Genomic DNA, 27,931 nt, shown 5'->3' with positions numbered 1-27,931 from the left:
TTTTGCTCCAATGTTTACTCCTCTGTTTAACTATCTACGCCCATACAGTATTGGGCGTATATAGCTGTGTTATAAATTCATTGACCTAGGCTTATAATTATCTCTTTATGAAACTGTCTTTTAAAAGCATATAGCAAATTTAAAAAAATAGAAACAAAAACACATAAGACAAAGACAAAGCAAAATGTCAGATGTAAATCATACCTTATATGTAATTCATACTTTCTTTATATTTACTTTATTTCCCTTTATTTCTTCATAAGAATTCAAGTTACTATCTCATGTCCTTCCATTTCAGTACCAAGGACTCCTTTTAGTATTTCTTGTAGGGAAAATATGCTAGCAATAAATTTCTTGTTTTCAATTTATCTTGAAGTATCTTCATTTCTCCTTTGTTTCTGAAGGACAACTTTACTAGATATTTATTACTGACAGTCTTCCTTTTAACATTCTAAATATATCATCCACATTCACTGACTTCTGGCCTCTGTCACTTCCGTGAAAAATCATTTGTTAATCTTTTGGAGGCAATAGGACACTTTTCTCTTACTGCTTTCAAGATTCTTTGTCTTTCAAATAGGTATTTATGATGTGTCCGGATAGTAGATCTCCTTTCATTTTATCCTACTTGAAGTTCACTGAATTATTAGATATACACATTCATGTTTTCTATCAGATTTAGCTAGTACTTCAAATATAGTCAGTAAAAACAGATAATTTGACCATAACAGTGGGAGACTTTAATACCTGACTTCGGATAGAACATGTAGGCATAAAATGAACAAGGAAACAGAAGACGTGAACAATACTACAAACCAATCTGATCTAATAGATATCAACAGAATAGTCTGTATCCATGGGTTCTACATTTGTGGATCCAACCGATCATAATAAAAATTATTCAGGAAAAAAAACCTATGTCTACATTGAGCATATACATTTTTTCTTGTCATTATTCCTTAAACAATATAGAATCTACTTATTATATAGCCTATACATCGTATTAGATATAAGTAAATCTAGAGATGATTTAAGATATATAGGAGGACATGACAATGTATATGCAAATCCTATGCCATTTTATACAAATGACTTGAGCATCTGCGACCTTTGGTATACACAGAAGGTCCAGAAACTAATCCCCCACAGAGACCAAGCGACAACTGTTAACTATGTACACACTGGAATGACTGATGATGCTCTACAAGTTTTTAAGGCTCTGCTCATTTGTCCTTTTCTTTGTAACTCTGGCTGGATAATGTCAATTGTTTTATCTTCAAATTCTCTGAATATTTTTCTCTTGTCAGATGAAATCCATGGTAGAGCCTGCCCAATGAAGTTTCTATTTTATTTACTATACTTTTCAACTCCAGAATTTATACTTGGTTACTTACCATTTCTTTTTATCGATACTATCTTTTGGCAAGATATTGTTTTCATACTCTCCTTTTTTATTTCCCAACTTTACTCCTTACAATGCTGAAAATGAAACTCAGGGCCCAGTGCGTGGTAAGCAAGTGCTCTAGTACATTCTACATTCCCAACCTCCCTTTTAATTCCTTAAACATAAACAAGGTTTCTTTTAATTCTTTGAATATAAGTATAACAGTTTATTTAAAGTCTATGTCTAGCAAATCTAATGTCTGGGAATACTGAGATACAAGTTTGCACTGATTACCTTTTTTTCCTATGTATATTTCATCCTTCCTGCTTCTTTTACATGGTTTCTAATTATTTTATTCAAATTGGACATTCAAAATTAACATAATGATTCCATTGTTGTCTGTTTAATGATGTTCTTTGGGTTAATTTTGTAAAGTTTGTATTCTTCATAGTGTGAATAATGAGGTCACTGTTCAGTAAGCTTAATGGTTGTCTAATAACTGAATAGGCATTGCCTTAAATGCCTTGAGCGATTAAGTTAGAGTTTTGTGTCTGGGCTCATCTTCTACAACCCATGAAATGTTTTACAAATCTATATTAGCCTTCATTTCCTGCCTTATTTCCTGAATTTCAAAGTCAACTAGAGGTGAGAATTTAGTCTTTTAAATTATCTCCTAGGCATGTTTGCAACCCTGCATATACATATGGCCAAGAATATATCAAAACTTTTCAAAGACCCCTAGGGACATCTTACTTACTGACTTTTTGTCAGCCTCTTGTTATGTCCATTGAGTAATGCTACCTTAGGTCACTGTCATTGCTGATTATTTTCTATTTTATCTCTTTTTTATCTCCCCTTTGGTATTGGGGATTGAATGCAGGAGTGCTTTACCACTGAGTTCTATGCTAGATCCCAGTCTTTTTTATCTTTCATTTTGAGACAAGGTCTCAGTAAATTGTTGAGGGTCTTGCTACATTGCTGAGGTTGGCCTCGAACTTGCAATCCTACTGTCCAAGCCTCCTGAGTCACTAGGATTACATCAATGTGCTACCATGCCTGGCAATGCAGATTATTTTCAACAAATGCCCTGTGAAGAGGTTTTTCTCAAACAACAGGTGTGAGAGAAGTCAAAAGGGGCTTTTCACACAACAAAGAAGCTAAATAGCAACAATTATCTGGGGATGAGGCTTTTGGAGAGTTCCAAAGCCATTGTGAGCCCTCAAGTGGATGCCAAGGGGCTATTTTCCATGGCCACCATAGTTATAAAACTATTTGTTTTCAAGGCTACCACAAAGTTGGGTAGAGGGGGGTGAAATTAAGCTAAACACCACATGGCTCACTGTTCTTATTATTTTTCTTGGTTAAACACTCTTGGGATTGTGAGACTTCATTTCCAGTGTTCTAAGAAAACTGACTTTCTTGATTTTTTGCCAATGTTCTTATTGCTTTTATGGAGGAGCAATATTTGAAGATCCTTTCTACCATTCCAGAAACAGAAACTTTATATACTCTTAATTTTTTTTATATAATATTTCAATATCTTTCATACCAAATATTTTATTTCCATATCAATTTTACAGATGCATCATCACTTATTTGCCCCATTTTATCCCCACTGCTGAACCTTTAGTTTGTTTCTAGTTTTTTACTATTAAAAGTAGGCAATCTAATAGTCTTAAAACTAACATCTGGGTTTATACTTACATTTCCTTAGGATGTGTACATCATAAAGAAGTATCATGTATGTTGTCCAAAAGCCCTCCAAGGAAGATGTCATCAATTGTATTCCATCGGGGGCACCATGTAAGAAGACCTAGATATTCTTACTAGGATGTTATGGCACTTAGGTTTTCTATTGTATTTGAGAGAGGCCTAAGAGTCCATTTCTTAAAATTTTCTCTTCTGATATAGTTCATGATGTAACACAAATGACTTCTTCTCTCTTCTTTTCTGGCCCCTCTGTTCCTAACCCAAAAATTCAATTTTCTGAGGTTCAAGCCTCGTTACTCTTCCCTTCAGAGTAGCCATACCACTCAAAAACTTTGACTTCCAATACTATCAATGACTCCAATACATGTGACCCTAACCCTAACACTGACATCTTCCTTGTGCACCCTTTATATTGTTCTAACTCTTTACTCTGTCAAAACTCCACTTAAATATTGTAGCATAACTTCAATTTCAATAATCACCAAATTCATCAATCTCCCCTAAAACTGAGAAGCTAAAATGAGCCAGAGATAAGATAGTACAAGAAAAATACATGGAAAATATAATTTAGAATACTAAAAAATCTGTTGAAAAATCTGTGCAAATTTTTAAAGAATAGCAATTTTTTCAAGAATTAGTCCCTACAAAACAAACTGAAAGTTCAACTCAAATAAGGACAGAACTAAGATCCAAGTAGTATAAATAAGCAATAGTAATTCAATGAAAAAGTTAGGGCTGGGAATGAGGAGTTAGCCAACACAATGCACTCCCCTCCACGCTAGGAGTGGTATCAGTAGTCATAACATACTATAACAAAAAAGTACATTAGTTTCACCAGTCTTTTCTACCACCAGCTGCTCCGTGTTTGGCTATGGCAATAATGATTGCATCCTCCTCCCTCACGAGTCCATGAAGGCATCTGGAGAAAGTAATACATTCTGTTCCCTTGCCCTCTTCTCTACCCTGGAACTTGGATGTAGCCCTTCCAAAACAAGACACAGTGCATTCACAAACAAGACAGCAAGTGTTACATCAAAGTAAGAGAACAACTGTTTCCAGAAGAGATCCATTTCCTAATCTCAGTACAAACTTCCCAAAGACTATAAAGTAGGCTCAATTGCCAAAATTTTGGAGATACCAACTGTCTGAAACGTTGACACTGGAATACTACTGCCTAACATATGACACTTGGATACCAAAGGCATAATTCTGATGAAAATCATTTGAAAATTAACAAGAAATGTTTTTGTAATGTAAACATGATTCCAAGTTCGTTTTTTGAGAAGTTTACTTATGTTAATTAAACTTATCCTCCTAATAAAAGGGACAATTAACATAACTGATGATAATAGCAAAGAACCATCTGGAAAACAATTATCAGAGTAAGTGTTTAAAATGTTAATCAAAATGCTAATAGTGATTGGGGAAAAAAAGTAAAAGAATTGTTACATGAAGGGATTTAATGGGAAAAGACATAGGGAACATCCTGGTATGATGGTTACAGTCTGTATCTTGAGAGGGGTGCAGTTGTAGACATATATGTGTTTGTGTAAATTTATGAAATGGTTCACTTAAGATCTGTATACTTTATTAAGTATATATATACTATTGTATATACAATTGTATATACTTTATTAAGTATATATATACTATTGTATATACGTATATACAATAGTATATATATACTTAATAAATATATATATACTTAATAATACTATTGTATATATATTATATATATACAATATATATCAAATTATATACTATTGTATATATATTTCATATCAGAAAAATACATATAAATATTAAATTCTCGTTAATAATATACATACTCAAGTTTTTAAAGGGCATATACTAATGCCTGTAATGCATTGAAATCATAAAAATAAAAGTGTAGCTCTGTGGTAAAGTGCATGCTTCACATGCATTGAGGCCCTGGGTTAATTCCCAGCACCAAAAAAAACCAGGACTTATAAGAGGTAGATGAACAGGTAAAAGACACAACAAATACAGTAAAATTATTAACTAAAGAATTTGAGTGGCAAGTACCATGAAATACTTTCAACTTTTCTTCTAAGTTTGATAATTTCATAATAAAATGTTAATTTAAAAATGCTAAATAGACTTAAGGATTCTTTTATTGACTTTTAATTTATGTTCTGACCAAGATATAATACATATAAAAATTAAATCATAGTGCAAAAACACAGAATTCTTTTTTAAAAAACACCCAATCAGCACAAAACTTTATCAGGCTGGTACATAAGAAATAAAATTTTAAAATTATTTTAATTATCAAGGATATTTTGTTGTTTGTTGATTTTATGATTAATTACGGTTAATGAACTGATTACAAAAACACCAGAGATTCCCCACATCCTTTTAATGTAGACACAATTCAATTCTGATTTCTAGTAGCTTTCATTTTGGAACAAACTATGCAAAAAACAAATAAGAATACAGTGGAACTGTAAGACACAGACAGAGGAAGAAGTGAGTAGAGACAGACTGTAAAACAAGGAGGTACATAACTATAAAGTTGTACAAATCTAAAATAATTACAATAATCATATGTATCTAAATTATATTGTACATATTTAGTCTTAAGAATTTCAAGTCATAAATTATCTCCTTGTCTATAGCAGTGGAACAATGGTACAGTATTTGTTTTCCTAACTGGCCATTCCATCAGTTTTTTACTTTTCTCTTGCATACACCATCTAATCTCTTCAGCAAACTGTGACAGCTCTACCATTCAAAAATATTCAGAATCTGAATCTGAATTTCCTACTAGATACACTGCTACTACCCTGACCCAGGCTACCTTCTTCTGCTTTACTAATATATAGACTCCTTACTGCTTTTATGCTGCCCTTCTTCAATCTATTCTTTTATATATGACAGTAGAGTATATTTTGAAATATTATACATAGAAAGTGTATAACTTGTTCCAATTAGGATCACATTATTGTGGTTGTACATGATATGGAGTTACATTAATAGTGTATTTATATATGAGGATAGGAAAGACATGTCAGATTCATTATACTGTCTTTCCTATTGTCATCCCCCCTCCCTTCCCTTCATTCTCTTTTGTGAACTTCTAATCTTCCCTTTCCTTATTGTGGGTTTGCATCTACATATCAGAGAGAACACTGTGCCTTTGGTTTTGGGGGACTGGTTTATTTCATTTAGCATGATATTCTTTATTTCCAACAATTTAGTGGCAAATGCCATAATTTCATTCTTCTTTATGGTTGAGTAATATTCCAAAAATACATGTATGAAGATGTGAATTTGGTGTCAACATACCTTATATACAGAGACATGATAAATTGTGGTATAGAGGTGTATTAAGAATTGTAATGCAAAAAAAAAAGAGAGAGAGCTCATATATAATGGCATAATTTGGCGTGAATATACTTTTTATACAGTTACGAAAAATTGTGCTGTGAATGGGTAATTATGAATGTAATGTATTCCACTATTGTCATGTATGTAATAAATAAATAAAAAGAAAAAATATTCCATTGTATATATACACCAATCCATTCTCTTTTTTTTCCCTATAGTTGGACAGAATACCTTTATTTTATTTATTTTTATGTGGTGCAGAGGATCAAACCCAGGGTCTCGCACATGCGAGGTGAGCACTCTACCGCTGAGCTACAACCCCAGTCCCTACACCAATCCATTCTTAACACAATAGTCAGAGTAAATGTGCTGATATATAACATAGATCATGTCTTTCCTCTGCTCAAAACATTTACAACAGCCTGCAAGACCCTATTTAATTTGGCCTCACCCACCACCTCTTCCTCTTCCTTGCTCTATTTCAGCTACACAGGCCTTTCTGCTATCTCGCACACACCCCAAATGTTTCTCCCTCAGGCCCACAGAAATTACTGTTTCCTCTGCTTAGAACATTTTTCCCCAAGTTATCCTCATAGCTTTTCCCCTTACTTTTTTCAAGGCTTTCCTCTAATGTCATTTTTTCTCTGTGAGGCATTCTCTGGCAATTTATTTAAAATTCTATCTATCCCACCCCTATCACATTCCCTTTTCCCTTTCCTACTGTATTTTTCCTCCATAACATTTTTTTAACCATCTAACACAATATTTTACTTATTTATATTTTTTGCTGACTGTCATCTTTCACTAGAAGGTAAACCTCACAGAAGTATGATTTTTGCTCATCTAGCAATGACATGGCCCTGGCTCCTAAAACAGTGCTAATTACAGAGTAAACACTCTGTAATTATCTACTGATAATTATCTACTGATTTGAATGAATAAACTGATCTTTCCTGATCATATGGTTACCTAGTAGTAGTGGTCTTCCCCTCCATTTTTTGACTGTTCCAGATTTTCACTGTGCCATCATTTGAACATGTTGCAAAAAGTGAGTGTTCATCAGAGACTCTAATTCGATTCACAGCAGATTTGTGCTCATGAAGATGTGCAACTAGTAGCCCTTTAGGACGCCACCCTAAGAAAAAGCAAAGGAGTATAACTTAAATTGTAGTTTACAAACACAATTTTCCCCTTACTCTGAGCTATAATGACCAAGAATCAGCTTAAGAACTTAAAGAGTACTGATAGCTAGCCAATACAGAGTAGTCTACTGAACTATGACAGATAGTCATTTTCCAGAATCTGAGAGGGCAAAACAGTCATTTACTACTCCTAAAAACACTGAATTCTGATCCAGTAACATGGGGAAATGATTTTCTTAGCCTAGAGCATAGGAGGCACAGGAGAAGAAGTGGCCTGAGCATCAAAGTCTCAAAAACTTCACTCCACCATACCTTAATTGTGTGACCTTTGGCTACTTAAAACTCATTGAACTTTTAATTTCCTCAAATGTAAAATGAGAGGCGTATTACTTAACCCAAAGGGTAGAAATATAAATAAACAAGATATATTTAAGAGTCCAGCCCTGTCCCTACAGTACAGTAAATATCCCAATGCTGGCTGATTCCCTCTCCACCTGCAATCTTGTATTCTATGATATAAACACGTAAATATAAATAATATTATAAATTATAGCCTCAAAATGTTTATGGAGTTTACAGTACTTACTTCATGACATCTATAACTTTCTACATTATTTATATATTCCTTTGGGGTTGATTAATTTTGTCTACCAAACTATAAATTCCCTGAGGCTAGAAACCATATCTTACCATTCTGAAACACTTGCAGTACCTAGCATAGGTCCCTCCTTGCATGACTATCTTCAATGTTTGATCATTAACCATTTTTTGTTTCAAATATAACATTCCATAATATTCAATATTATTTATTTTAAAATAAAACAGAAAGCTATGCTGAAGATCATATTGTACGGAGTGTCAAACAACATGCCTAAGTGACAACAATGTTATTTTAGAAATCATTTCTTTTCACCAAGAAACAAAAATGAAACCAAAACTATTGCCAAACCTGATGTAATCTAAGATTAAAAACCAAAATGTTTTCTCCTTGAACCTCAATGGTCACTTGTGTGGGAACAGGTGAATGTGGTTTTTAAGAAGAATATAACTAAATTTGAAAGTAACCAAAAAAACACTTGGTAATAAAGTCTAGATAACTTGCCAGCCTAGGATGAACATTTCCCTCTAGAGAAAATCAATTTCACACAACTGCTCAGGTGTGGAAAGAAAAAACTAAGATCCCAACACAACAGTCACTATACATTTCTTAAGCCACAAAATTTGACACATTTTCTCTGGTTACCAAATAAAATGTACAACTTAACTCCATTTGACAGATTATATCATAAAAGTAAATTGTTTATGGTCTTTTTCCATTTTTTTAGCTGGGCTGGTAAATAATATTGACTTACATCACAGAAATAGCTTAAATATTCCAGGATATTTATTTTAATTAGAATGTTTATGACTAGAGATGATGTTTACTGCCACAGTCCGGCTGCAGCAAAATAACCAGGGGGTGACGAACAACTTGTGTACGTTGATACAGCAGGAGAGGGAGCCGTTTATTGTAAGACAACAGAGGTATTTATACATTCCACACAGCTTATCTTAATTTACATAAACTAGATACAGCAGTCAACCAATAAGGAATCTCCACACTTAATGGCTCGCTGGCGTTACTTCACATACCACTCCCTCTGGCATTTTTCCAGGCGCCATCCAGACTTGTTTACAGACTCTAACATTCCTCTGGCAAAATGCCAGGCGCCATCCTGACTTGTTTACAGACTCTAACATTTGCCAGGCGCCATCCTGACTTGTTTACAGACTCTAACAGTTTACCAATGAAAAATTTTATTTTCTAAATCTTAAATCACTGACCTCAACCAGAATCTTCCCTGATCCACATGAAAAGCTTGCAAGAATTCATAATTTTTAAAAGTCTACACATAAGCATACTATGCATTTCTTCTGAGAGTTTTCCAATTAAATTTTTATTAAGATGTAAATTCAGAAAATCATTTTTTAAATCTATAAATCAAATAATGAAGAGTAACTCTGCCACATTATAATGGGGCATGACTGTTAACATGGCTGAGCCACATTTTCATCTTATTTCTAAATTTCTTTTAGAACTCAGAATATAGGAAGTATTTTCCACAAATCTGAATGTTAATAATTGCTAAGTGGGGGGTCTATATGTTTTCTTTTTAAAATAATTTTCTAAATATTATACCTTTTTCTTGTAGAATATTAATAGATGAAAATGTTAAACTCTCCAGAATTCAAAAGCAGTTTACTCCAAAAAGCCTGACATTCAATGAGAAAGCAGCATGAAACTAGGAAAGTAAAAACCTGGTACTATAAATGGGGAAAATGAAACACAAATGAGCTAAATTACTGACTGGCCAAAAATATGACACTGCAAGTTGTACTCAGAGCTAAAAAGATCCAAACCCCACAAATAATGACTTTAAGATTTCTTACTAATTGCTTATTTCTCTGGGTTTCCCAAGTGATAGCTTTACCCTTACTTTCTTTGTCAAGTATAAAGTACATGTTGTCTGATAAAGCATATGTTAAATATCTTTTATCTGAAATGCTTGGGAGTAGAAGTGTTTCAGATTTTGGAAGTATATGTGAGCATCTCTCATGAAAAATTCATGAAAAGAAATAATCCAAAATCCTAAATCTGAGTTTAAGATTTTAGATTTTTAGATTAGGGACACTCAACCTGTATCAGCTTCCTCCATTACATTCTAAGATTAGGCACCCAGGCTGGAACTTTTACCAGGTGGTGGTGGTTTACTCTCCCATTCAGCATTTTCCATCATCTGCTTAGCTATCCTCTCAGCATTGCATTGTTCCCGCTTTTGTTGTATGAGCTGCTGAAGTTCAGTCTTACAAGTTGTGATCCGAATCTGGTAGGTCGATGGTAAAACTGTACTACTTAAAACCTGTATTACTGGTTTTTTATTTTGGACATTTGTTACTTCTGAAACCTGCAAAATAAATAGAATTATACGTATTTATGTCCTAAGTCAAGTATATGTGATGATAAAAATGGACCAATGTTCTATAAATGTGTATACCAACTTTTTATTCTTGCTAATATACCAATTTTAAAATCCATTTAAATACATTTTTTCAATGAAAACCTACAGTTAACTACAAATGCTACATTTCTTTTTGTTTTCAAATGCTATATTTCTAAACCTCTCCATTATATTAAAACATATTTTAGCACAAAAATAACATTAGACAAAAATTTTTAGTAATCTAAGTTAAAATAAGATATGGAATTTCAATTTATCAGTCTGTTTCAATGGGTATTTTTCACTTAAAATATGATTGGCTAGGGAAGAATTACTTTATATTACAAACTAATTAGACATATATAAAAATTATCACATGTATCACACACAGAAAATTTGGGACTTCTTCCCAGAAGTATTCTTACTACTATGTTACACTAGAGAATTAAAAAAGATTTAAAAGGTTAACTGTAGCCTAACTGTAATCACAGTTCATAACATCTTTTATGTTCATTTATTTTTTCAGTGCTGGGAATTAAACCCAGGGCCTCTTGCAAGCTAGGCAAGCATTCTACCATGAGACACATCCCTAGCCCCTCTGTCAACAACTCTTAAATGAGACCTTTTTGATGATTTTACTAACTAGATTCCTCCTTGGCTTAAAATTAGTGAACCTATCTTATAAAGAAGTAAGTCCTCCCTACAGGACAAGTCACCACATTGATTTTCTTTTTCTTTATTTTTTTAGTTGTAGATGGACAATATCTTTTTTATTATCTATTTTTATGTGGTGCTGAGGCTCAAACTCAGTGCCTCACACATGCTAGGCAAGTTCTCTACCACTGAGCTACAACTACAGCCCAACACATTGATTTTTCCAGTAAAGTATACAGACTTTAAACATCCAAAATAGCAAAACTGAATTCAAAGAAATAACCAAAACTTCTACCTAGGTGACAGGTACCTGTGGAGAAGTTGACAAAGGGACACAAATGCCTGCAGAGGACTCAGATCGTCCTGGAGGCTTCCCAGTCTGAATCACCTCCTGGTCACTTCCTTTAGGCAGGGTTTGTGGGATGTTCGCTGGTTCCAGTGATCCAAACATGCTTTTCCATTCCTCATTTACATTTGAGTCTTGTTTTACATGTTTTCTAGCTATGAAAATATATTCATAATAGTTTTGTCTGAAGGTGGCCTTTAAAACCAAAATAGGTTTTTACTATACACCCCTCCTTTTATTTTGGAAGAAAGGCAGCAACGGACTTCATATTCTTTTGGATCTCCAAACTTTACTCGGATATATGTTTCAACTCATTAAATCTCCCTTCATCTCCAGAACAGATGGAACAAATGAGCTTCCAAGATTGTGAATAATTAGTCCTAATTATTTCTAGTTTCCCAAAGCTAGCTCAATTTCAAAGTAACCACTTTATCTAAAGAAACAATAATAAAAACAACTTTTTCATGTCACTGACCACAATGCAGTACATGCCCTCTCTACTCCCATATCAGTTACATGGGAAATATAAACAAAAAAAGGGAAAAAATTAAAAAACCAATTGCTATGTAGCTAGCTCATGTCTACAGATGAGAAACCCTTTATTTTTATCTTTATCCAATTATAAAAAATATATTAAGTAACACAAAAGTTCTAGCATTACCAAAGTATATTGTGAATTGCTCCCCAGAATTTCAATATCCTGATGTAAAGTCCTAACAGGACCTCACATACTTTATAGTTTAAAAATATACTATCCATATTATTTAGTAAAAACAGAATACATACTGTTGGAAAACATGCCTTTTCCCCTCCTTAACTAAATGCCTTGAACATTAACTTAACCATTTCCTCTATTAATAGATATTTATATTACTTCCTTTTTCTTTCTCTACAAACAGTCTTACTTATATATGTTTCTTCACATGCCTGTCAGTATTTCTTAGGATAAGTTTTCAGAACTGAAAAAAGTCAAACAGGAAAGACATTTTAAATTACAGCAGCTAACATTAAAATGCCTTCTAGCAAGAATATATTCAATTTATAATTTCAACAGTGTATGAAAATGCTTACTTCCCTATAATTTTGCTAACACTGGGGTATCATTGGTCTATGCCAATTACACAGGAAGAAAGGAGCATCTCACTGTTTTAATCTGCATGTACTTTATTATTTACCATTTCATATGTTTGCCTTTCAGTTTTATCACTTGTCTGCTTAAATCCTTCACCCTTTTTGTTTTGGGGTACTTGCTTTCTTATTAATTTTTATGAGTTTTATACATTATGGATGTAAATCATTAAGATACAAATACTTCATCCTAAATTTGGCAACTAGAGTTTCATTTCAATATAATTCATTTGCTATCCTCAAAATCTGATACTAGAACAGAAGAAATTTTAAAGGCATGTACTTGGTAGTCAATGTATCAGTGAAATGAATGTGCACAAAATCTTACAAACTTCATACAATCAATGTCAATGTCATCAAGATCTATAAGTTCCAAATTTAAAAACTTCAAATGACTAAGGATTCTCTGGTCTCTACTCTTCTTATTTCATTGTTAATAACAAAGCTATCCTTTTAAATTCACTGGGCATCACTAACTAATAACAAAGTAGAAAACTTTACTTCTTTTTACATAGACTACTGGCTGTAAATTGGTGGTTAAAGGATTAAAAAATAGAATTTCACCTTCAATCACACACTTCCACAGAAGCAACATTACTTTATAAAAGTATAACTTTGGAAGGCCCTACTATGATTGGACAGGTCACTTAATCTTTTAACTGTGAGTTCATTTCCTCTTGTTTCCTCCCCAGCATCTCCCTACTAAGTAATGGAGCCACTGCATTTGAAAGTTCTCTATCTGGAAAATGGGGCTTTTATTCTATTATTAATTAGCTAAAAACAACTCTTATATAATAACAAGATAAAGTAGTAAGACAAACATAAACAAATGTACTAACCCCGTTTGTCATCTGGTTCTTGTTTGGTTTTAACAAGATCAACTTGTCTCCCAGTTATCCCTAAAGCTGCCAAGTCAATTACACCTTTCTGACTACTATCATGAAGATGGCTCTGGTCTACTATATTTGCTTTTGCTCTATTAGATTTCATCATGAAGTCTTTCAGTGCCAGAAGTTTGTCTTCCTCTTCCTCTGTCATTCCCTAAACCAAATAAAACCATACATTTCAGGTTATTTTCAAAAGTCGTAACAACAGGACTCAGAATGACTAACAAAGGAAGCAAGAACCACCCAATTTAATATAAAAAGAATCAGAATCATGAAATGATGTAAGAAAACAAAAGAGAAAAAGTATTAATAATGAACAATATATCTCTACTGGAATCTCCCACAACTCTCTTTTAGGGCACTGTCTACTTTGTATCATAATTTATATCTTAGCTTTCTTCCTAAATGGCAGCAAATATATTTCATCCTTGATGAAACTGGAAACTATGCTAAATAAAATAAGCCAGTCTCCAAAATTCAAATGTCAAATGTTTTCTCTGATATGTGAAGCTAATCCAAAATAAAGGGCAGGGGGACTAAAAAAAAGAAAAAGAAAAGAAGAAATATCAGAAGGAATAGACAAAGAAGAATGAAAGGAAGGTGGGACGAATGAGATAAAGTCAGTGAAATGAATCTGACCTAACCCTCCTATGTATATACATGAATATACCATAGTGAATCTCACCATCATGTACTTCCACAAGGCACTAATATAAAAAAAAAAAAAAAAAAAAAAAAAGATCAGTTGAGTAGAGGGAAGAAAACAGGCGGTAGGAGAAAGGGAGGGGAAGAGGAAATATTGGAAATTGAATTAGGACAAATTAGTTTCCACGCTTTTATAATTATGTCATAGTATTCTATTGTCATGTATAACTAAAAAAAACAATAAAAAAATTCATCCTTGACATTTTCAAAGAATTTTACACAAAGTTTGATGTCCAGTAAATCTTTAAAATTGTAACTGTTGACTAAACAAACATTTATTATCTAAACAAAAATTATGAACATACAATATGAAGCAAAAGAAAGTGTATCACTTCAACCTTGCTCCTGTTTGTGTTGAGAATACTAAATGAGCCAAGCGCAGTGGCACACACCTATAATCCCAGTGGCTCAGGGGGCTGAGTCAGGAGGATTGCAAGTTCAAAGCCAGCTTCAGCAATGGTAAGGTGCTTAGCACCCTAAGTGAGAACCTTGACTCTAAGTAAAATACAAAACTAGGGCTGGGGATGTGGCTTAGTGGTTGAGTGCCCTTGAGTTCAATCCCCAGAACAAAAAAAAAAAAAAAAAAAAAAGAGAGAGAGAGAGAGAGAAAGACTGTAGGTGAAGGCATTCTGATATCTAAAGCATTCTACATTAGGAAGTGACAGAAATTCTGGCTGAACTACTAATGCTAGCATCATACCCAGGACCATCCTACATAATAGCTATGGTCAGAATACCTGCATTCAAATTCTAGTACCATTAATCTGCAAATGTAACATTTTTGGAAATTTCTCTATTTCTCTGTATCTCTATCTACAAAGTACAGATAATTACCTACAACCACATTGTAAGGTTATAGGGAAATTTTAATGCACTAATCCACCAAAGATATTAAGAAAGGGGCAGATAAGAAACACTAATAATCTAAATAATTAATTCAATAAACAAGTTAAATATTCAGGTAAATGTAACCATTCTGTATTTTCTTCTTTCCAACCATCCAAAGAATTCCATAGTGTATCTTTATTATACAAATAAATAAAATAAAATACATCATGTAATAAAACGTCAGTTTCCCTAAGGCCTCTAGCTACAATCCCACTATGGTTTAAAGCAATATTCACAATTCATTTGCACAGTGTGACACAAACCAATCTTAGAAAGGACAGAAAGTTAAGATTATGAGATAAGATTATATTTAAGCATAATAATCATAAAGGAATCCTTGACCAATTTTTAACCAGTATTAACCCACAATTCTAGTTTCTTTTCACTTCTCCTCCTAAAATTCTGGTCAAGAGGACAAGCTTACAGGTATAGTGAGTTCTACTCTTTTTGTCAGTCTGTGTTTTAGTCAACAAAAGGTAGGACCATAAAAAGAAATGAAGTACTGATACATGTGACAATATAGAGGAACCTTGAAAACATTAAGACCACTGAAACAAGCCAGACATAAACACCAAATGTTGTATGATCATATTTGAAATGTCCAGAATAATTAAATCCATAGAGACAAAAAACAGATTAATGGTTCTCAGGGGAAGAGTGGCAGGGGAGAATGTAGAATGAGGATTAATGGGCATGGGGTTTCTTTTGGGGATGATGAAAATATTCTGGAATTTAACAGTAGTGATGGTTGCACAACTATGTGAATACACTAAAACACCAAGGAATTGTGTAAAAAGCATGGTATGTGATTTATATCTTAATGAAAAATGTTAGTAATGCACCATTGGGAGAGGAGAGGGAAGCAGCAGACAAGAATATTTCAAGAACGAGGCAGATACAATGGCACACACCATAATCCCAGCAACTCAGGTGGCTGAGGGAAGAGGAAATCAAGTTTGTGGTCAGCCCGTTTAGCTTAGCAAGAACCCATCTCAAATTAATAAATAAAAAGGGCTGGGGATAAAGCTCAGTGGCAGAGCACCCCAGAATTCAAACCCCATTACTAGAGGGAGGGGAGAGAATATTTCAAGAAAGGAAAACTATAGGATAAAGTTGTCCATGACCCAAAATATACAAATACTTAATAAAGTATCAGCAAAGTAAATCCAATATATATGAAAACATTTTACATAATTATAGATTATATAGTTATTATTTATGATTTATATAATAAAATCATATACACACACACACACAATGACACACTTATGTTGATTCCAAATATTAGCACATTAATACAAGAGAAAACCCATACAATAATCTTAGTATATTTAAAAGACATTTGACACAGTGACTTGGGAGGCTGAGGCAGGAAGTTTGCAAGTTCAAAGGTAGCCTCAGCAACTTAGCAAGGTCCTAAGCAATTTAAAAAGACCCTGTCTCATATTAGAAAAAAAAAATTAATAAAGGACTGGGGGTATGGCTCAGTAGTTAAGAAACCCTGGGTTCAATCCCAGGTACCAAAACAGATAAAACAAAAAACAAAAAAACATGTCATGGTGGTGCATGCCTATAATCCCAGTGACCTGGAGGCTGAGGCAGGAAGATTGCAAGTTTGAGGTTAGCCTCAGCAATGCAGCAACACCCATCTCAAAATTTTAAAGAAGGGCTAGGGTATTGCTCAGTAGGAGAGCATGACAGTCCAATTTCCAGTACCAAATAAATAAGCAAATAAAACAAATAATTTTAAAAGTTAAATCAGCAGCAAAATCACATTAACTGGCATAATGTTGAGAGCTTTCCCTATGAGATGAGAAACATGGATGTCTACTACCATTAATTCTGTTTAATACTATTAAAGATCTCCTCAGTGACTTAAACAAAGCAAATAAAATCATTAAACTGGAAAAAATGAATATTCACACACTATGTGACTAAGAAGTTACACTCAAAACAAATACATAAGCAAATTATTAGAACTAATAAGTTTTATGAGTTTGCTGCATATAAGGTCTATATAAAAAATTTTTCATATGCCAACTATAAACAAAAAAATACCAGTTTTAAAAAAATCAAACACCCAAAGATTTATAATAAAAGATGTATAAAACTCTACAAAATAAGACATACAGGAGGAGGGGCAGAGCCGCCGCCGGCGCCTGCAAGGTAGGCAGACCTGCGACCGACCAGCAGAACAGGCCCAGCGGCCGGCTGGCGTGGTAGACACATCACCCCAATTGGAGGAGGGGCAGAGCCGCCGCCAGCACTGCAAGGTAGGCAGACCTGCAACTGACCGGCAGAACAGGCCCAGCGGCCCGCCGGCATGGTAGACACATCACTCCAATTGGAGGAGGAGCATAGCTGCCGCCCGCGCCTACAAGGGAGACTTTGCAACTATACAAGAGCAATATAAAAATATAGGGGGAAAATTCAATAACACAACAGTTTCACCAAGCAGAAAGAAACGCGAGCAGTATGAAAAGACAAGGAAAGAAAGGACCACAAGCAATGCAGGTCAACTCAACTTTAGAAGAGATAATAGCTACAGCAGATGGAATGTCAGATAAAGAATTCAGGATATACATGCTTCAGATGATCTGGAGTCTCAAGGAAGACATTAGACAGCAAAATCAGACAATAAAAGATCACTTCGACAATGAATTACATAAACAAATCCAAGAAGCAAAAGATCAACTATACAGGGAGATAGAGGTTATAAAAAACAAACAAACAGAAATCCTAGAAATGCAGAAAGCAATAAACCAACTTAAAAACTTAAATGAGAATACTACCAGCAGAGTAGAACACTTAGAAGATAGAATATCAGACAATGAAGACAAAGTATTTCAACTTGAAAAGAACATAGACAGCTCAGCGAGACTCTTAAGAAACCATGAGCAGAACATCCAAGAAATATGGAATAACATAAAGAGACCAAACTTAAGAGTCATTGGGATACAGGAAGGTATAGAGGTCCAAACTAAAGGAATGAGCAACGGCATTTCTTGTAGAAATAGAGAAAGCAATCATGAAATTCATATGGAAAAATAAAAGACCCAGAATAGCAAAAACAATGCTAAGCAGGGAGTGTGAATCAGGCAGTATAGCTATACCAGACTTCAAACTATACTACAGAGCAATAGTAACAAAAACAGCATGGTACTGGTACCAAAACAGGCGGGTGGACCAATGGTACAGAATAGAGGACACAGAAACCAATCCACAAAATTACAACTATCTAATATTTGATAAAGGGGCTAAAAGCATGCAATGGAGGAAGGATAGCGTCTTCAACAAATGGTGCTGGGAAAACTGGAAATCCATATGCAACAAAATGAAACTGAATCCCTTTCTCTTGCCATGCACAAAAGTTAACTCAAAATGGATCAAGGAGCTTGATATCAAATCAGAGACACGGCATCTGATAGAAGAAAAAGTTGGCTACGATCTACATACTGTGGGGTCGGGCTCCAAATTCCTCAATAGGACACCCATAGCAAAAGAGTTAATAACTAGAATCAACAAATGGGACTTACTCAAACTAAAAAGTTTTTTCTCAGCAAGAGAAACAATAAGAGAGGTAAATAGGGAGCCTAATCCTGGGAACAAATCTTTACTCCTCACACTTCAGATAGAGCCCTAATATCCAGAATATACAAAGAACTCAAAAAATTAGACAATAAGATAACAAATAACCCAATCAACAAATGGGCCAAGGACCTGAACAGACATTTCTCAGAGGAGGACATACAATCAATCTACAAGTACATGAAAAAATGCTCACCATCTCTAGCAGTCAGAGAAATGCAAATCAAAACCACCCTAAGATACCATCTCACTCCAGTAAGATTGGCAGCCATTAGGAAGTCAAACAACAACAAGTGCTGGCAAGAATGTGGGGAGAAGGGTTCACTTGTACATTGCTGGTGGGACTGCAAATTGGTGCGGCCAATTTGGAAAGCAGTATGGAGATTTCTTGGAAAGCTGGGAATGGAACCACCATTTGACCCAGCTATTCCCCTTCTTAGTCTATTCCCTAAAGACTTAAAAAGAGCATATTACAGGGATACTGCTACATCAATGTTCATAGCAGCAAAATTCACAATAGCAAGACTGTGGAACCAACCTAGATGCCCTTCAATAGACGAATGGATAAAAAAAAAATGTGGCATTTATACACAATGGAGTATTACTCTGCATTAAAAAAATGACAAAATCATAGAATTTGGAGGGAAATGGATGGCATTAGAGCAGATTATGCTAAGTGAAGCTAGCCAATCCCTAAAAAACAAATGCCAAATGTCTTCTTTGATATAAGGAGAGTAACTAAGAACAGAGTAGGGAGGAAGAGCATGAGAAGAAGATTAACATTATACGGGATGAGAGGTGGGAGGGAAAGGGAGAGAGAAGGGTAATTGCATGGAAATGGAAGGAGACCCTCATGGTTACACAAAATTACATACAAGAGGAAGTGAGGGAAAAGGGCAAAAAAAAAAAACAAGGGGAAGAAATGAATTACAGTAGATGGGGTAGAGAGAGAAGATGGGAGGGGAGGGGAGGGGAGGGGAGGGGAGGGGGGATAGTAGAGGATAGGAAAGGCAGCAGAATACAACAGACACTAGTATGGCAATATGTAAATCAGTGGATGTGTAACCGATGTGATTCTGCAATCTGCATATGGGGTAAAAATGGGAGTTCATAACCCACTTGAATCAAAGTGTGAAATATGATATATCAACAACTATGTAATGTTTTGAACAACCAACAATAAAAATAAATAAATAAATAAATTATAATGGATAACATTTAATAAAATAAAAAATAAAATATTGATGACCCATATTATATAAAAAAAATAAAATAAATCCTATGAAATTGAAAATTTTTGAGTTAGGATCCAAATAAAGCACAGGCATTGCACCTATAGATGTAACTTAAACGTCTCTTTGGGTCTATAGTTTACCCCTTTATCTCTTTTTTTGGTATTTATTGTAATTTATCTGTGGCAGAACCCAGTATGTCTTGTAGAATTTTCACATCACTGGGATTTTACTGGTTGCATTCCCATGATATCATTTTTTTTCAAGTTTCTCTGCCTCTGTATTTCCTATAAATTGGTAATTATATAAGTTGGTTAGATGGAACCCAGGTTCAATTTTATTTTTGGAAGAATATTTTAGGCACATCTTGCTGGACTGTCTCTCTTTGATATGTTAACAGTTTTTGACTAACATTGCCTAAATTTACTTATTCATATGATTTTATAAAATTATTAATTCTATCACTTCTTCTTGCATTTATTGGTTTACATATTTGTTTTTCAAAATTTACTTTTAGTTATAAATAGACATAATACTTTTACTTCATTTATTCATTTTTATGTGGTATTGAGAATTGAACCCAGTTCCTTAGACATGCTAGGCAAGTGCTCTACCACTGAGCCACAACCTCAGCCCCACGTTTAAATATTTCTTTAAAAAGAAATTTCCCTTCACTGTTCATTTGGGTACAGGTTTTCAAAGTAGTTCTTCCTAATTATTTACTCCACAGTTTCCCAAACCTCTGAGAGTCTGCTGACATGTTCTGTTGTGAGGAGTGATGTCCACAAGTTTCCTATTATAATTAACCCACCTCTGTATTTTCATCTCAGTGGTGATTAAGCAACATTATAAGCACATCTACGTCATCTAGATGACCTCTTATATTCTTGGATTTCAACCAATTATCTCAATCTTGGAATTTGCCTTCCTACTGGGATTGTGACGGTGGCAAGAGGCAGTGCTTTAATTTTCAAGGTTTTTGAATAAAGAAGATGAACTTCAAAAAAAAAAAAAAGACATACATCATTACTGAGACCAATTAAATAAGACCTAGTAATATGAAAACATATACCTTGTTTAGGAACTGAAAAAAATCAATACTGCCAAGATGTTAATTTTTCCTATAAATTCAATGAAATATCAACAATATACTAACAGAGCTGATATAAAATATCATATGGAAAATTTATATGAAAATGTAAAGGACCAAGGAGAGCTAAGACAATCTTGAATAAGAAATAAAGCCAAGAGAGTTTGTTCTACCTGAGATTAAGCCCAAGTTACAGAGCAATACTACTACAAGCCCATAAACAACCCACAGACTTCTGCTTCTAGTCATGATGGAGTAACAGGGACCAGATTTACCTTCTCACTTTAAACAACTTTAAAACTGGACAAAAATATGAAACAACATTTTTCAAGCATGGGAAAATAGGGCTGCATCTCCAAGATAAAGGTGAGTCCCATTACTGTTCCAGAATACTGACTGAAGTGTTTCCAGGCCATGGCTCTGGAAAAGAAATTAAGAGTACAAAACATCTGGTTCAAGAGACAGGTCAGACTTCAAGAATGCCACAAAAGCTAAAATTTGTGGGGCAGAGAAATGAAGAGGGATCTGCCCAGAGCGAGAGCTTCAAAAACTGTATGTGTGTGATGAAGATACCTGAGAAGAAAAAGAGCAACAGGAAAGAACAGTAGGCCAAATGATTCCTAGAACACAGGCTGGGAATAGTCCATGTTCTCAGCAGCCAGAAGTGAAAGAATATAATATACACAGAGCATCGTGCTCACAAAGACTGTCAGTAGCTGGGCTAACCTGGCCAACTAAAGCTTGCTCTAAACCTGGCCTAACAAAGCTTAAAAGTAAGGTTTTTAAAAGGATGAAACTAATTCCCAGTGATTGTATGAGAAAAGAAACTCAACACTATATAAAGGTATTCAGCACCCAACACATAAATTCACATCAAGAGAGAAAGAAACTGATGGCTGAGGGTCAGGGAATGGAGGAAACTTACATTTTATCACATATCTTCTTATACTTTTTCAATTCTATGTTTGTATTTATATTGCTCAAAATTTACTAAAATTAAAAATCCATTAAAAAGTCAAAAATTTCATTTTCTTACACAAGCAATGAAATCACTCTGAATTCTTTATTAGCACCTGATTAAATGGATACAAATAAAACAGGAAGCTCTTGTAGATGAGCTCTAACTAAAATCAGCCCTGCCATGTGTCAACTCCTGATGGTAAATCCTACTGAAAATCTGGAGTCCAACTCCCATAAGAATGATGTTCCAGAAGTGTATTTTAAGTATTTTAAGTCTATTAACTGGAACTCTGAACATATTTTCCTATAGGAACAATGCAAGGATAGAAAAGCCTATGTTACCCATATATACTTCAAGTACACAGCTGTCCAAAAAACTGTTAAGCCCCAAGTTAAAACAAAACAAAAACAAAACTATGAATAGAGCTACTGCTTGCAAAAGCTGAAAAAAATTATCTGTACAGCCTTGACATTAGGAATAATAATTCAATTCCTATCTCCAAGGGTTCCCATGGCTCTAAGCCTCTGCTAGTAATCCTAAGAAATTTAGGTAGTATAGATACCAAAAAGGATGAAGTTTAAAAAAAAGTCCTGCAAGGGGCTGGAGGACATGATCTACACATGAATTTCGTGCTAAGTCTGTACAAAACCCAAGCTTGCTTCTCAGTCTTAGCTTTCTGTCCTGATTATCTTATATGAGAGACAACATGGAATAGTGTAGGAGCATGTGCTTTGGAGTTGGACAGGTTTAGGTTCCAATGCCAATTTTGAAACTTACTGTACTGCGCAAACACAGGCAAGTTAACTACTTTGTGTCTCAGTTTCTTCATCTATAATACAGGGATAATAAGTTGTTCAAGTTTGTTTTTAGATCACAAAATATGAAATGCACAACTACAGTAGGTCTTCTCAAAAATGGAAGCTAGTGTTGCTCTGCTGTTGTTTCTTCTGAGGATCGCAGAAGATCCTGCTCTCCCTTCTACTAGCAATGCCTGTCCCTTGAACAGAGTATAGTCTTCTAATGTTTATGAATCGTCTAATGCTATGAATCTTCTAATGTTGTTATCACCAGAAACAACAAAACAGGTTTATTTGTTCCTCTTTTGTCCACTCAAATGAAGGCCTAAATGACAAATATACCAAGCACCCAACATTTCAGAAGAATGGAAGCCAGTGGATGGTTGTGCTTTTATCATGGTACTCAGTAAAAAGGGCTAGCATGGAGACAAGAGCAGTAGTGGGAATGCCTGGGAAAACAGCAGGTAGCAGAAAAAAGAAAGGCCATGAGACCTGCTCCTTTTTGCTCCCTCCTTTCACCCAAGACAATTAGTTAGAAAATGAATGCATTTTCTCATCTTCTTTTCTTGTTAGACAAGAGATGACTGACAAATATTCTTTCCAAAAACATTCTTCAGAATTAAAGATAATCATTAACGTAGTTCCTCAGTATCTGCCTTACTTCTGACCATTTTTATTCCTGTCTTGACTCTCTGGGTCCCACACATCACTCATAAAAGAGGAGGCTAAATATAGACTTAATATTTCTAAAGCTGTATTACCAAATCCAAGTAAAATATAAAGATTACTTCCTAGTTCTAAGAAAGAGTTAACTGATCCAAACTCACAGGCTTGGATGTAGCAATTTATAAAAAGATATACTCTAAATCTAAGTCATTTCAGTTTTTTGTATACAATAAGAATTTTATAAAAATGTGGACTGAAAAGAAATGAAATTTTTACATATTGTGTATATGTTTTAAAATGTTTCTTCTAACTGGATTTCATTATATTTTGGTGAAATATAAAACAAAATCAAGAATATTACTTAAATCTAAGGTTATTTTTACTTTCTCATTTATTTAGCCAATAATCACAAAAGAAACTTAATAGTTTTCCTATAACTCTTTATTTAGTTCAACCCAATGCCTTATAGTCACCTGCATAGGTACCAAAGCAAATGCATATTTGCCATATTTATTTTCATTTGTTATGATGTAACCTAATCAAAAACATTTTTAATATTTAAGTGAATGCTTCAAGATTTTATTAAATTTGTATTTAATTAAAAAAAAAGATTTCAGAAAGGTGATACAACCTGTGAGAGCAATTTCTTCAGAAGCTGTGCTATGGCAGGATCTTCAGGTGGAGGGCAGTCAGGTAGAGACCCATTTCGTTTCTTCTGACGCATGTGAAGATGTCTGAACAAGCTACTAATATCTTTAGATCTCAAAGCATAATCAAATATAGAACGACTTACTGGCTCTTTTAAAACACTGAGTAGGACAAGTTTTCTTTCAATCTATATTAGAAGAATAGAAAGAATCAGTGAAAAATACTTATTTTCAGATTCAGTTGAATACAACCTGTGTAAGCTAATACAGGTACTTATTTTCTAAGAAAATGAAAGATATCAACATTTGCAATATTTGCAAAAGAAAAACGAATAGTAGGGAGCTTTAAAGGGTTAAGGTATTTCTTACTTTTCTCTATTACCACTGAAATACACTTCTGTCTATCATGCTCAAAGACTAATAATATATATCCATGCCAAAATTTTTCAGAAAGTCAAAAGAACCTTTTCTAGATCCAAACATGACAGAATACTTTCTAGATCTAAAAAACATCTGCAGTTCAGAGGGCTAATACATAAATGCTAAACCAGAGATGATAAGTAACCACAGGTCTTCCCTTCAGTTTCCACATTTTCCCAACAGATTCAACCACTTAATTAATATTTCTTATATGCTCTCTCCATAGATATCATAAAATTCTTCCTTTTATTATCACCAAGAATATTTTCCGGGGCTGGGGCTGCAGCTGAGTGGTATAGCGCTTGCCTTGCTCACGTCATCCTCAGCACCACATAAAAATAAATAAATATATATATTGTGTCCATCTACAACTAAATTTTTTAAAAATTCCTTGTTGATCATATAATAAAAATGATTAGCATTACTAACATTAACCAAAAAGGATCTTTTTTAGATTTATTCAATTAGCTAGTGAGTTGGTCAGTGGAAACTTGCACTAAAGGTTATCTTTTGTCTAAACTGTAAAAAGGAAAGATTTATGTAGCAAATGGATAATCTTACTCTCTATTCCTGATCCCTGCCTTCAAAATATAAAACAGTAATAAAATAAATAGAATAACTCATGAAAAGGAGTAGGCACCTCTATCCCTGATTTCCAAGAGAGCATAAATAAATATCCAAAATGAAAAGGCATACTTACTAGTAGTGTTAACCATCTTCCAAATAAACAAATTGCTCTTATATATACACAAATTGAAAAAAAATTCTACAAACTCTATGAAATAAAGAATGATGATCCCTAGAAATGGTTGAATCTGAAAATAAAACTGATGACACAGCATAGCCAAAGATTCCTATTTGACAGAGTATATCCAATGTCACTTTTTTCAATCAAAGGAAAGACTCACTGATATAAAAACATAACAAACCAGAGAAGCACGTAAATTTCCAAATGGAAAATGGAGTTTTAGTAAAAGCAGGATGCTTTAACAGCCAGACTCATCCTTCAGTATTCTATTCAAGTTAGATATCTATTTTTATAGTTAGCTGCCCAACAAGATGAACAATATAAACACTGATAAACAAATAAATTTGCTTTGCACAAATGACAGATTCAAAGTTTATCACCAGACACAATAAGGCTGGAAGGAGGGGAAGGGAATCATTATTAGGTTTTTAAAAAAGAAACCAGAACCAGTTAGTGCTGGTAAAAAGAGATAGAAAGAGAGAGACAACACACATACTAATTTATTATAAATGATAACTTGACTGAAATCAATTATACTTTTCACTTTAAGAACACATATTTTACATTATGTAAAGAAAATAAAGCATGAACTACTGCACACTATATTATGTGTGACATAATATTATCTTGAACTTTTCTCAGCTATCAAGGTTGCTTGGTCCGTGAACATTAACTAGCTTGAAAGGAGTATGAAGATGTTATAGTCCAACTTAAATTTTTAAAAACTAAAAAAAGAAGAAGAAATCAGTCTAGTCATTTTATTTTTAAGAGACACAGTTTGTAAGGAAGATTGACTCCAAATTAGAACATGTATACCTGTATTATTGGTTGGGTAATATATGGATCAAGATAAGGCATCAGTTTACAGTAGACATCAGCTGTACTTATTTGATGGGCTACCACTGTGATAAATCCCACGGCACCATAGCGTATCCATAGATTAGGATGACATAGGAAAGGGGCTAAAGAAGAAAAAAAAAGTTATGTATCAAAGCAGTTTCACAAATAGTTTCAAACAATCAGGACAAATTCTTGCCTTATAACAAATTCCATACAGATTATTACCCACATAACCACAATGTTACTATAAGATTTCATCACATACTCAATTCATCTGTGCATAAACTCAATCAATTGAATGCATAGTTACTATTATAATAGCCCCTTACCACAGAGATAAGCAATACCATTAAAGAATAAAAAGTTACCTATTTTCTGAGAATTTTACATTTCTTACATTTCCACTTTTTAGCCAGAGCTGAAGATGTATGGTCACCTATTCACTTATAATACTAGATTAACAAATATTGACCCCAGACATAAAGTCTTAACAACATAAAGCAAATGATTAACTCTTCCAATTAAACTCCCACAAAAGATCAAGGACACAGTATCTTTCATACAAGAAGCAGAGAAACTGGGAAGCTTTTCTTCTGCAAGCCACAGCCTTACAATTAAGGGAATAATTTGATCTATCTGGAATTATTTTTAAATGCAGGGGTTTGAACAAACCTAACATATAATTCATAATTCCATTCACAAAATATCATGAATGGAAACTAAAAAGGTAGAAAACATCATGCCCATTCTTAAAAACTACAAAATAAATTAGAAAATTAAATCAATGTCTTTTCATTCCTTTTATGTATTAAACATAAAATTAATGATTTCAACTAATCAAAATTAGACTAACCTGATTTAGAATAAAATTCAAACTTCTAAGTGCAAAAAAATTTCACTGGCTCTGATTATGCAAAGATATTTATTTACAGAATATTTATTCCATAAGAAATTTACATTTATAAATAAATAGCACTATATGTTGCTAATACTTAAGTAAAAGAGGAATTAGAAAAGATTCATTTAAGATCCTTCTCCTAAGTTCTCTCATTTCCATTTCTTCTAAATTCACAAAAAGTTTTGTTATTTTATAAACCTACAATCTGTGAACCATCAAACAAGGGAGGGCTGGTATTTTCCCTCTGACAAAGAGGGGAAATGAAAACTGAAAAACATCATAAACCTCGAAAAAGTATCCAAAACCATAAATGCATGACAGAAGTTGGACACTGTGTCTTACTAAATTACTGATCTCAAATCTTAACCATACATATGCAATGTGTATGCACTTAGGGTATGCAAGCATACCTTCTAGTCCCTTGCTCTTTCAGCTCTATCATCTTGCTAGCTTTGGCCAATGCATGCTACCAAACATTAGTCCAGAGGGAAACTTGAAATGTGCTGCTTAGCTAGGATTCCTTCTCTTGTTTCTGATATCATCATAAGAATATAACCTAGTTAGCCACAATCATTATAACCAGGGCCACATAATGAGACAGATGGATCACACTCACCTAAGACAATCTAGAGATGCATAGCCTGAAGCAGAACCACCCATACAACTCATAGATGCATGATACATTTATTTAAGTATTTACTGAGATTTTTGCAGTTGACCCACATACAACATTATTATATCAATACTAGACCATGTCAAATACTCAAAAAATAAGAAGCCTCAATCAAAAGAATTTCTTATAAACCAAAGTACTTAATCTTTTCCCTATTCCACACATTCTAATTCACTGAAGACAAGCACAAGAAGAAGA

General features: G+C 33.9%; 1 protein-coding gene across 3 annotated transcripts in view; it reads right to left on the bottom strand.

Moving 5' to 3' along the window:
- Pik3r4 (phosphoinositide-3-kinase regulatory subunit 4) overlaps positions 1-27,931 on the bottom strand; it is a 78,848-nt gene that overhangs the window by 24,699 nt on the left and 26,218 nt on the right. For all 3 annotated transcript variants that reach the window (XM_076867872.2, XM_076867874.2, XM_076867873.2), the window contains exons 9-14: positions 26,139-26,284; positions 24,139-24,342; positions 13,533-13,734; positions 11,530-11,720; positions 10,322-10,532; positions 7,415-7,580 (exon numbers count right to left, since the gene is read on the bottom strand). In XM_076867872.2, coding sequence (XP_076723987.1) covers positions 7,415-7,580; positions 10,322-10,532; positions 11,530-11,720; positions 13,533-13,734; positions 24,139-24,342; positions 26,139-26,284 — 1,120 coding nt within the window. The remainder of the gene's footprint in view (positions 1-7,414; positions 7,581-10,321; positions 10,533-11,529; positions 11,721-13,532; positions 13,735-24,138; positions 24,343-26,138; positions 26,285-27,931) is intronic.

The sequence above is a fragment of the Callospermophilus lateralis genome, chromosome 10 (genome assembly GCF_048772815.1).
Source record: "Callospermophilus lateralis isolate mCalLat2 chromosome 10, mCalLat2.hap1, whole genome shotgun sequence".
Lineage (NCBI taxonomy): Eukaryota > Metazoa > Chordata > Mammalia > Rodentia > Sciuridae > Callospermophilus > Callospermophilus lateralis.
The sequence above is the reverse complement of the archived record's forward strand: the minus strand, read 5'-3'. Positions and strand labels throughout refer to the sequence as shown.